This window comes from Ambystoma mexicanum, chromosome 6q (assembly GCF_040938575.1).
Source record: "Ambystoma mexicanum isolate Mex_15411 chromosome 6q, UKY_AmexF1_1, whole genome shotgun sequence".
Taxonomy (NCBI): Eukaryota; Metazoa; Chordata; class Amphibia; order Caudata; family Ambystomatidae; genus Ambystoma; species Ambystoma mexicanum.
Genome location: NC_090937.1, coordinates 745,645,689 through 745,658,231, shown reverse-complemented (window position 1 = coordinate 745,658,231; position 12,543 = coordinate 745,645,689). Strand labels below are relative to the sequence as shown.

The window sequence follows — 12,543 nt, the reverse complement described above, 5'->3', positions numbered from 1 at the left end:
GAAAGAAAAGGATTTCGGTAGATCCTCTCTCTCTCATTAGAGCCGTAATCTTAAGAGTCCTATACCTAGAGAACAAAGTCTGGAAGTAATGTTTGGGACATGTGAGAGAGCGGTAGCATTTGAGGCATGTGAGCCTTTAGATGCCGACACTGGAGTTGTATTGTTACTGGTAGGTTCACTTTCTTTTTTTGAATATATGTATTTTATTGTATATGGTTGCAATAACCTTTACAATAACTTGGAAACCATTACAATGGCAATATCAATAATTTCATGAGATTTAAAATAACAGACAATACTTACTTACAAATCATTGCAATTCAATTTCAATCATTTATTAAAATTTAGAATAGCTTAAACCACTGTGTTTGAATGACCATTCATTAAATATGCCAAAAGTGCTTCACCATCTAAAAGTGCTGCTCTTTAAACGAATGTCCTAAAATGCAACGGGTTCCCTTACAATCTTGTGTCCCACCTCATCTTTCAGCTGGCTTGCATGCATTGGATATCATCCATCCGTATCTACACAAGGGAACTTTATTTATTATAATCGCATGTGGGCTAGGAACTGCAGACATCCTACTCAAGCAACTTTAAATGTTATAAACAACATCGATAAAAGTCCTGTGCTCGTGGGTGTGGTGCGCTTATGCCTTTTTTCGAACAGTCCTGCAGTGCAAAGATTAAGGGCCTGATTCATGGAAGTGTTTTATAATGGCACAATGCCATAGGAAAACATTCTGTGAATCAGGCCCTAAAGATCCACCTGACTTTCGAGCCCCATGTACCAGTACAATAAAGTTAGTTAATATTCAGTTGCTAATGTTATTCTGTAGTTGTGACTGTATAAATGTGTGCATGTGAATATGAAACTGGATTGATTCTGCTTGAATAAAATAATCAGAATGCCTATAGAAGCGAAACCCAAGTGTATTGACTGGAAGTAAAGACTGGAAAAGTTGCTTTCCCCCTGTACGCCATATTATTGCCTTAAAAATTAATAATAACCCCCCACAATGTCATTAGTCTAGCAAAACGATACACGAGGCAGCTCAAAAGTCTGGGATCAAGATCCTGGAGAAGCAATTTTTGGCAACTAAACCTACACGATGAAGGAAGTAATTTTCACTGCGAAAAAAGGACGCAGCATGGTTTCATGATTCGACAAGCAATGGAAGGGTGAAAAGCTTCTGTGGTCAGTACACCTAGAAAATAATTCAAACTCTTAGCCTCCGAGATTTGGGCATATCTTCGACACAAAAGGGTGCTTGAAAGTGTTTCTCCATTTATAGAACTAAGTTAATTCCTCAATGCCTGTGCTTGAAAATATGCTTACAGATACTCTTAAAGATTAGGAATAAGTCATGTGTGCGGTTTACGATTGCACCCAGCTACAAAGTGCTTTACCAAGAACCTGGTGAACTGGAGGAAGGAACTAGGCCCTGACATACCAGCAGCGGATGGACACGATCACTGTAGTATATCCGTAAGGTAAGCAAGGCCAGCAGATGCAATAACCGAGCTGCTACCTCATATACTGGACCCCAGATAGACTTACCAAACTGAATCTCTCAGCTGCAGACTGTTGCAGGGGTTGTGGAACAGCAAAGCGAGCATACATTCACCTACAGTGCAACTTTGTTCCAGAGATTTTCGAATGGGTTAGGTTGGCGTAAGGGCAAGATTTGAAAAGCTGCAATGTTGATTTTATTCACAGACATGGCTGAAAGCAAATCAATAACCAAACTGGAGAAACTGTGGATTGCACATCACTTCCAACATGTCTATAATTTGTGTTCCTTGCATTGTGTCGGATGCAGTGCAATATCAGGCTACAAGGGGCTACATCCAAAAGCCCTAAGAGTCAAGGAGTTGAGTGATTTGGAGTTTGCAGAAACACTCTCGTGAAATAGATCTGTAGCACCTGGGGGCTGGTTTGTTTGCCTTTCCCTGACCACAGGCATGACCGGCGAGTGGAGACGAGCAGAATGTTTGTGATGCGAACGGAAATGGATTTTGGGGAGTTGGCTTGTACTGTATGGAACTTGGTTTTCAGCAGAATACAGAAGTGCATCGGCTCAGAATTCCCGTTTCCCTAGCTTGGAAAGATGCCAGTTCTCCTGCATTGGCTTTTCCATAGTCACATACTATCTATGCTTCCTGTGCAATTTTATGAAAAGCTATTTATGGTCTCTCACCTCAGAGGTCTTAAATCGTTTAACTAATTTCTGCAGAATAGAAATGTACCTGCATTTAAATAGAGCATTTCATAATCAAAGCCTTGGAAGTTTCCATGTATGCCTAACTGAGGGTCTACCTAGCAGTTTTTTTCTGCTTTTCGAACTATAAACCTATCGGTGTAGAATGTTTGATAGAATTTATTTTAATTTAGTTTTAAAGATAGCTCGTCCTTGGCACTTAACGGGTTAATGAAGGACAACATGTTAGAAGGCATTGAATGGTGAAATACCGAAATCACCAAAAAAGGTCTTGGCACTGGGGGGGAAACCCATGGCAGTTAAAATTAATGAGTGTGAACCTAGCTTCAATCAGCAGCAGATACCTTTACACAAGTACTCGTTATAGGCACACATTCAGTGATAACAGTGGGGCAACTGTCCTTACAACATAGCATTTACTGCTGTCAAACGTTGTTGCCGAAATAATTCACATTTACGGTGTAACTGCGCTGAGAGAGTGTGTGGGGGTAGAACTGTAGCTCCAGTATATACATTTAGGTCATATATCAGTTCGGGGCCAATCTCTCCACCATTAACATGAAAGCCCAAGCATGCCTCGCAATGTAGTCCAAGGAGGTGTCAGGTATGACTGTAACAGAGTGCTTAATGCCCCAATAAAAGGCGTATGTATTGCAGCCGAATTGGGAGCAGTATCTTAATGCCTCAATTGAAAAACACGAGGTTTTCCCCCAATATCCACTTGTTTGTTACGCTTCCCGGTGCGTAGCGTATCCTAAAGTGGTCTTCCAGCTATATTCCGTTTCATTTTATTCCATTTCTATTATTTGCTATGGGGTGAACCTGGCCACAAGTGGTTAGAAGGGTTGTTTACTAATTGATCTTTTCACAATTGACCTTGGGAGAATTGACCTCGGGAGAATAGACCTAATTTAGAAGGTCAATTAGGCCATATATGTGGGGGAAACCCCCCGCACCCCCTGCCCAATCCAAAACTCCCTGCAACCCCCCACCCAATCCCCTTATATTATTTATAATCCAAAACCAACCCAATACATATATAAAATGACTAAAATAATATGAAGGTCAATTGTGCACAAGGTCAATTAGGACCACTAAAATTAGGTAAATTGTAAAAGGTCAATTTGGGTAATACCGTTAGAAGAGCACTGGGCCATAGATACAAAAACAATAGAGCATAGCATAAAGAAAAACAATACATTTTGTGAAAAAATATACAGTAAAAAAATCACGTTTTAATACCATGCCCCACAATAAAACTCTAGAAAAACAAGCACTATAAAATGCCAGGCATACAACACAAAAGAACTGAGTAAGAAGTTGCCTAAATATTGGGAGGATCAGATGCCTTTCCGTCCTTCTAATCTGAACGAGAAAGGGTGTGTAAACTATGACGATTGTTCCAAAAAATGATTCCAGAAGCATGGCGCCGCCACTGAAAAAGATTGATTGTAGGTTTTTTAATAAACGCCACAAACAAGTTGGTGTTGACCAAGAGACACCAAATGCTGTAATTTCCCTGCCAATTAGCTAAACTGGTTTAAATAAACATGCCTTAAAAACTACAACCAAGTGTGACTTGAATACATGCTTCAAGTGAGTCAATGAAGTTGTCGAATCACTAAAGAAATAATGTTGAATTTTTAGGTTGACCCACCAAATGCGCTACTGAGCTGCAAGATGGCCTTAAATGGCAACAGGATCTTTGGCATACAAATGAGTAGCACATTCCATAAGCAGAGGAGACTGGACAATTGTCTGGAACATGTATTCAGGTTAAAAAAGGGCGAAACCGGTGTGTGGCAGTCCGGGATGCGCGGCTTTGCTGCCGGTACCTGGTCCGGTGGGCACGTCCACACCTGCGCCTCACATCCTTTGTGGGAATGGCTCTGCAATATCCCCGCTGGTGCCTGGGGCCTCCGGCAGGGACGAGGAACCCAGGAGCCCATCCCTGCCAGCGCATGGCGGCCACAACGGGGTGATAGTGGTTGACGCGGCGACCCCACCGGTGCCTAACAGCCCCAGTGGTGACGAGACTCCAGGGGATACCCAGGATTCCGCGCCGGCACACAACATCCCCAATGGGGATGCACGTCAAGCGAACGAGGAGACGGCTCCTGCTGCTGCTTGTGTCCCCAGCGGGGATGTGATCAAGGAAGATGCCAACAGGCAACGCTACAGGGTCTGACCTGGTACCACGAATGAAGGTACAGAGGGCACCGGCCTGACTCCTGTAGCTAATACCAACAGAACCCACCCCCAAAAACAAGCTTACCTGAAGTCCTGGAGCTGACGCCACCCAGAGTGGAGAGCATGGCAAGATGGTGGCATCCTCATGCCAGTGGAATGTTGGGAGGGTGGGGCGTAGATGGCTGAGCCAGGAGGGTTACAAGCATGCTGATTGGTGGAAAGAGAGGGAGGCTAGGTGGGGAAAAGGTGGTTCCAAAACTGACCCATCAGGAAGAGAGGAGGGTGTAGAAAAGGGAGCGAAAGTAACAGTCATGATGATTATGCTTCCACTGCAGCAGGGCGAAGAAGAGACCACATAGACGGAGTGTGTCTGCCTATTGAAGAGGCCAAGAGCCGAAATACCAGGAAGTGAGAAGGAGTGACTGACCCGGGTCCAGAACAGTTGGAGAGAGGGTTGGGGAACTGCAATGATGTAATTGCGGCCATTCTGACTCGCTTATCGGACCCATGTACCTCAATAAACCACAGTACAAAGCAACAAGAAACATGTAGTGCTCATTAAAGACCAAAGCCTTTCACACTGTGCAAAAGGGGAACGTTGGATCTGCGCAATTTGAGTATTTTTTGGAAATTGGCAATCCAAGTGAAACCCAAAAGTTTTGAGTCCATTGAGATTACTAGGAAGATAACCTCCTTGCCCAACAATGAGTCAAGACTGAACATTGGTAGTTGATGTAGTGCCCTTTATTGGGGAAAGGTCACCTGTTTTCAACCGATTGAACGTGTGGCTTTTGGCAACTCAACCAGTCATAGTCAAGTCAAGAAACAACAGTGATCCCTGTCTCCCAGCGTTCCATACCAATCATGAATAACATTGGTGACCAAATGGACAACCCAATGGAGAGTAGGCGACCTGTCTGGACGCATTGGTAAAGTCTAATGGGAAAAGACTAAAACCATTGCTTGATAACTGCATGGATCCCCCATTGAAATTGCTAAATGATATCCCATTGAAACTGCTAAAAGATTCACCATTGAAACTGCTGAAATGGAAAGCCTGGTCCTCTGGTGAGGGTCAAAACCTACTAAAACCAGCATACGGCTGGTCCCTGGCATCGGCAGTACAAAGTAGGGCGTCCATGACATGAAGCGTGCCAGTCTCTTTACTATTGTAGTCACAACATACACCTGTGTGTGTTTGACAGATTATACCTATCCGCTGTATAGAAAAAAATGTATGGTTAATTCTAGTATGAGTCTGTATGTACATTTGTTTAGGAAAAAGTGTTCTTGTTTAAGCGCATGACTTAGCCACAAAGACTTTATTTTAAAGCTGGGCGACCTGGCAGATGAGATGTAGGGTTCCCTATTAGCCTTGGATGGGGGGGGGGGGTTGTAAGCTCCCTGAATACACACAATTACTGTGTTCGGCGAGTCTGCTTGGCTAGCCTTTGCCTAGTGTGTTTTCTAATTTAATCTGAACTGTTTTACAGAGGTTCTGAAAATTATTGCCACGCTCCTTCGGAACTCTCCCCCGTGTCCAGAAGCAATGGAGGTTCGCAGAGTATTTCTTTCGGACATGATTAAGCTGTTTAATAACAGTCGAGAGAATAGGAGGTAAGGACACTGTGTGCGCGAGCTCACTGTTTCTGTACTTTAACCCCATGACCTAAAACGCCTCACATTTTTTCCTAAATAAACGTATGGTTACAATTGTTTTAGTACTCGTTATGGTGGGCCCAGACTGTTGCTACGCCTATTGCCACTATTACTAATCTTTAACACAAAGCATCCAGTGTATGCAGGCTTCCTACTACAAAATGCACCTACATCTGGCGTCCTGAGCTGTTGCTAGAAAATGCCAATAACATTTAGATTTTACATTTCTTCTCGCTGTACTTTATTACTTTTTTAAGAGTGGGCATTGCTCTCGGGGCGTTTCACCATTTCTGCCCTGCACACCCTGCCTGCCATGAATGTCTCGTCTGTGTATGTCTGCCGTGCGCTTCCAACGTCTGTTTCTCCTTGCAGGAGCCTGTTGCAGTGCTCGGTGTGGCAAGAATGGATGCTGTCCCTCTGCTACTTCAATCCACACAACACGGACGAGCAGAAAATCACCGAAATGGTGTACGCTATCTTTCGGATTTTACTCTACCACGCCGTGAAGTACGAGTGGGGCGGCTGGCGCGTTTGGGTGGACACGCTTTCCATCACACATTCAAAAGTGAGTGCTTTCCATTAAGACCAAGATCTTTGAGGTTGCTCAGTGGTGAGCTGTTATTTTTACAGTAGTCTAGATTTGAGTGCTGCTTGCTATATTTGAGACGGAACTTGTATGTCTTAGTTTCCACCTATCCATGCAGGTAGAGGGATACAAATGGGCGATTCATTGACACCATGTGGCTCCGAAGATTAGTGCATTGTTGGGGTCGGTGAATAAATAAATAAATATATTCTCATGAAAGATTCTCGTCTGTTGGCGGGTGTCGGGGTTCGCAAAAGACGGCGGGGCGCAGCTCCCAGTTCAGCACACGTTGTAGTTTTTCCTTTAAAATATGTCATCCTGTGATGGTGTGTAGTACTGAGGGAGCAGTTCAGGCTTCAGACAGCAGGTGGCACCCCTGAGTCACGTTGACAGGCTGGTTACTACTGGAGGAAAGAAAATATCCCACCCCTTTGAGATGTTAATGTCTTTTTGTTTCTGTGAGAGATGTTTGAGTGAAAAGAAAGCCTCGTGTTTCCAAGTGGTATGCAGCCTACGACGCCTTTTGAAGAATTGCGTCTGTGACATTCTAGCAAATAAACCGTGCAAGTGTCGGACAGCGTGTCCGATGCGGCCGATTTCGAAATCGCAGTTTGCGACGCAAACGTTTGATTCCCTGGACATCTCCCTTCTAGCAAATTGTCTCTGTCCTCCGGCCTTCTAGGCCTCTGTGGGTGCACGTCGTGAAAATGCGCGCCGAAAGAAGGCTATTTTAAATGGCGGAATTAGGTGTCAACTGTGACTACTAAAAAGTAACAATCCGTTTGTTATCAAAACAAGGTGTGGGGTGCAGACTGTGATCACACGGTGGGGTTTGGTGTGAATGAATCTGGCAAGAATACAATTATTTAATGTGCTGATCGTTCCGAGAGAACCGCAGCTTTTTGAACAAAATAGTCTACGTGGGCATGTATGCAAGATCAGCTTTTCAATGTGTGGGGCTTCGAGACTGGATTTTACAACCACAGCGAGGGCAGTAAGTGAACATTGTATTCAGAGGAGAACAATATAACCATTCTCCTTGGATGCATGAAAGCACAGTTTTCTAAATCTCGAATATACATGCCAGAAATTGCTGTGCCGCGTGGTTAAAGTCGTATGCAATTGCGGTTCATTGCATGCGCTTCCCTTTTCCGCTCACTGCCCCACCCCCAATTTATAACACCTTTGTCTGATAAAAGGACTGCTGTTGCAAAATTAGATGGGTTTTGCCGAGCTACACATCAAGATACATGGATCTGCTATAAAAAGCCGTAGAAACTCAATTGCAATGTTATTGTCCGCTGTGATAGATTTGCTGCCACCTTCAGAGCAGGGAGGCTGTTTGTCACTGTAGCTCTCTACCCCACTTGCAAGCCAGCGACGGCTTTTCCAGCATAATTGCGCCACTCCTGTTACTTTCCTCTGAAGAATTCAGATGGGCGCATTTTAAAACCTTGTCGTTTTAAGCTCTGGAATTGGCATACGTGTTCTTTCCTTTTTCAAAATGTAAAGTGGGGGTTGAGTGAAGTACACAATAAATACATCTTCTAGCCCAAATATTTTATGCTTAGCTAATACTGAAGAAAGTTTCTTTCGCCTTTAAAAAAAGGCAGCCTGTTTAAACTGTGTATTTCCGTCCTCCCCACGGTGTTTTGAGGGAGCTTGACTCCGAGAAATGGTGATCTCGTTTGCTCAAAATCACATCTCCTAGGGCCCTATTAGTTTGCGACAAGAGGCATCAGTTCTCCAGCTAATAATGGGAGCAATCCGGCCGAAAGCTGGCGAGTGGCCCTGGTGACCCCCTAAATCCATGTCAATTAAAAAGGAAAGCCAGCTATACAAAACACACCGTGCTTTCATTTGTCAAAGGATTTTGAAATACTTGAATAAGAAATTGTGTGAATGTGGTGTCAGCTTTTTTAGGTAGGTTTCTGGTAATTTTTCAGGCACTCTGCTCAGATTTTTTTTTCCTGGGCTATTGCTGTAAAGTTACATGAGCACCATGTTGAGAATGAATTCGCTTTCCAAATGAAAATTGAAGATTTGTACAAACACAAGCCATTTTTTTTTGCCACAGCTGGATAATTTAATATATTCTTTATCAAAAGAGGCAGTCTGTGCATTCAGTCTGCAAGGCAAATTCAAATTTCTTTCTGTGGGCGGTTGCCAGTACAAGATTATTTTTTCATTATTTGAAATAAACCTACTTTGTCATGCTTACCTTTTAGGTAGATCACTGTAAAAATACTTATATTGACATTACACCATGACACAACGTTGTGTTGAATTCCATACAAAGGGAATGATCTATCCTGGACTGCACGATAGATGAAATGCAAACGGAGAAGGAACACGGATGTTTCTGTTTTAGAGATAGCCCAACACACGGGGGACTATGGAATGTAAAGGCTTCATAGAACTGGGAATGCAAATAGGGAACAGAAATAATGATATATTTATTGGCAACTTTTCCCCATCTGCCCACATCCTTGAAATCCAGTGGAGCTGCGAGGTTTGCTTCACCCATGAACGTGTATCCACAGTGACATATGGTGAAAGGTGATTTCAACATTGGTACAAGTCTGTAAAAATTGCTTTTCAAAGTGCATTTATTTGTTTTTCCTTTTTAAGGAAAAACCATCATTTAACTTTTAACATACAAGAATTTATTTTTTTAATAAAAATGCATTATAGCAACATAGCTGTATATAAAAAATAGTAAATATTGCATAGATGTTTTTAGAACTTTCTCAGTTTGGTCTTTGTAGTAAATTAGTATTATAGAACATGTTCTTTAAGTGGTAGCTGGAGGACCACCTGCTGTGCACCAACTGTAATTAGTAAAGACAAGTGCTATTTTCTTCAAAGCATATTCATGTAAACTTAGCAAGAGTACATTCGCTTCTCCTGGTATTGTTTTCAGTAATATATATTTTTGTTTGAAAATGTTTTTCAATTCTCTATTTTAAGTGTAAGGATCAAACTACACCTCACCAAGTTGTGAAATCTTGTGCAGCTAGTCCAATGACAGTAAGATAAATTACCTGGTCAACGTTTCTTGGAAACCATTTTCTGAAAAAAAGTGTAAGTGTAGTTGTAAATTGTGAGATTTATCTGCACGCTGAAACTACAGTTGAGAATATTTCACTCTTGGAAACAAACTCAGTAATGTGTATTTTTTCATTTTACTTTTTTAATTGTGCAATTTGGTTATTTTACAAACCTTATACACATGCAAAGAAAATGTATTCATCAAAAATGATTCACCTCAAATTCAAACGTAGAAAATACATTTGAAATTTAATATTCAGAATGCATCATAACCTATTATTAATATGAACATTAACACTAATCGACATAATCACCATTCAATAAACCATTGTTAAAACCATTTTTAAGACATACAAAATCCATAATAACCTTAAAAAAAACCTTCATAATAATACACTGGCTTTTTAAATAGAAAGTGTAACTTTGTGAAAAATAACTGATCGTTTTGCCTTAAAACCTTATGTGTACCTTTCACTCACATTAACCGTAACATGGGCATATAAAACCTCTTTCCAACCTTTCTGCATCACACAAACCTATTTTGTTAAGCCCTGTTCTGGTAACTGTCAAGTGATTAAAAACGTATCACAGTGTGTGTGGGTCATGCTAGAAAATGCCTCTATACTTTCCAACCTTAGCTTGGATTTGCAAATGTACATGATAACAACACACTGCCTTTTCACTTCATAGCAGCAGATAGTTAAGTCGATGCACCTTTTTCCACAAGGTATTTGCACAATTATACTTCGTCATGAGAGAGATCACAGTGAACTTGCAACACCCGTTGTTTGTTCCGTTGTGACAATTGGGTTGGATTCTCTTGGGTGTGCCCAATCAACTAAAATAGGGTAGTATAGAAGGAAATCCCTGCTGCAATATTAACAGTTGCTCCCATGGGGGAAAGAATTAACAATTCGGTTTCATTATCTATGAGCTTGTGATGGGAACGTTCATGTGGTCATCATAGGAAGACGTTGGCCTCCTGTTTATATCAATATACATGTTTCATCATTTTTATCCCTTCAAACCCAAACAACATTTTAAAAGGGGGATGCTCCATGGGCTTTTAATGAAGTAGCATTTTATTGACGTTAATGTTAATTTAATAGTACATTTCTAGAAAACGTTTCTGTGCTGCGCTTGCCGTCCATTCGTTAATTGGTAAATGCTAAATGTCAAATTAGAGTGGAATTATTGTCTAAGAGACTCTATAGTTATTCTCTCAAAAGTGTCATTAACTGGTAGTGCATGGCGGTGCTTTTCAAATGCAACAAACAGCTATGGATTAACCATCAAATGGCCGTGAAGATTAATGACTGGCTTTTTAGTTGGCTAATTTAGAACCGAGTTCAGCAATTAATTCTAAATTAAATGATTTTCAGTCACAAGTGCAAAGGCAGTAGCCGAGGGGAATGCTTGGTAGCAACGGTAGACCTAGAATGTAAACCAATTTTTGGATGAAGCGAGTACATACTTGTACTTGTTTGAATTCTTAAAACCTCTAAGCCAGCAACCATAGCTACTTATTACCTTTGCTGCAGAGTGTAGATGTGTTCCTGAAAATTTCAATGTACGAATTCCTGGTTTAATAAAAGTACATCCCCACTGCTTGAGTTAGAACGGTAACTACTAGTTTGTGCGCTTTACGTGGATAACTGCCTATTAAGCGGAGTGCACAGGCTCACAAGCTCAGAGTACCTGCTAGTGCTTAAACTGCCTGCAGGAGCACTAATAAATATGACGTGTTTATTAGGGCTCCTAAGTTTCTATTCACGCCTTTACAAAAAACACACAAAGCACTTTCATGTATTAAAAGGTACGAGTAACGGGTAACAGCCTTCAAATGCAGCATACATCAGCTAATTCTCTCAAGTATGGATGTGTCCAAAAAATGAGTGCAAATGTTAGTCCCCAAGAGGGCAAACGTGTATACAATGTTTCACGAAGCACTTGCACATCTTTTATTCTTAAACCGTTCAGAAAGTTCAAGACCAACATTTTTGTTCTTTGTAAATTTAATTTGTCCACATATATTTAAATGTTAAAAAAAATGGTCACTACAGTGGAACATGGTCTTAAATGCCACAAGAATGCATGGGAATAGGCGTTATAGTGAATTCAGCTCAGAGTTTTAAGGTTAACTGCCCTTGCCCATAAAGATAAGCGAAGCAAAGCTTAGGCGATTCATCACCTACTTACGGTACAATCTCTTGCCTATGTGAGCATATATAGGTTGTTGAACAAATTCACCTGCAGAGGAGAGGCGCTGCCGACTCTGTGACACAGCTGGGACTGCAAGACATATTTTTATTACACACTGCCGGGTGTTGAAGGTAGTTTATGGAAAGGCATATGCCAAATTTGTGTCCCGGTTAAACTCCACTGGTTCCAATCAATTTTGGGTAGCAATATTCTCATCGGAGTCCCTGGTTGTTACAGGTGCTACTTTTTATGTATGGCGTAAATTCATGGTTGCCATAGCCTAACTGGTGGCATGATGTAATGATGCTTTAGTTGTTGTGAATGTGGGCATTTTATAGTTATTTATCGTAAGCTAGGAAATAGCCAATTGTTGATAATTACTGTGATAATGTAATAACGAATGTATTGTATTTTAATTTTACATGTGCCTAAGGTTAAGATTAGCCAAGAGCATGAAATAAAAATTTTTAATTGCCATGCTCCACCATACTAACGGGCAACCCTGCCAACCTAAGGCTCTACGTAACATCAATATCAGATAATTTACTATTTTATTTCCAGCAAGACATCCAGCCTGCTAGTGGAGTTAATGGCACATAAACCAACAAAGTAATATTACATCCAGGTGGAGGT

The 12,543-nt window shown here is 41.4% G+C and overlaps 1 protein-coding gene across 3 annotated transcripts in view; it reads left to right on the top strand.

The window, feature by feature from the left end:
- LRBA (LPS responsive beige-like anchor protein) overlaps positions 1 to 12,543 on the top strand; it is a 3,444,508-nt gene that overhangs the window by 859,401 nt on the left and 2,572,564 nt on the right. For all 3 annotated transcript variants that reach the window (XM_069631262.1, XM_069631261.1, XM_069631263.1), the window contains exons 21-22: positions 5,906 to 6,029; positions 6,444 to 6,636. In XM_069631262.1, the coding sequence (XP_069487363.1) occupies positions 5,906 to 6,029; positions 6,444 to 6,636 (317 nt within the window). The remainder of the gene's footprint in view (positions 1 to 5,905; positions 6,030 to 6,443; positions 6,637 to 12,543) is intronic.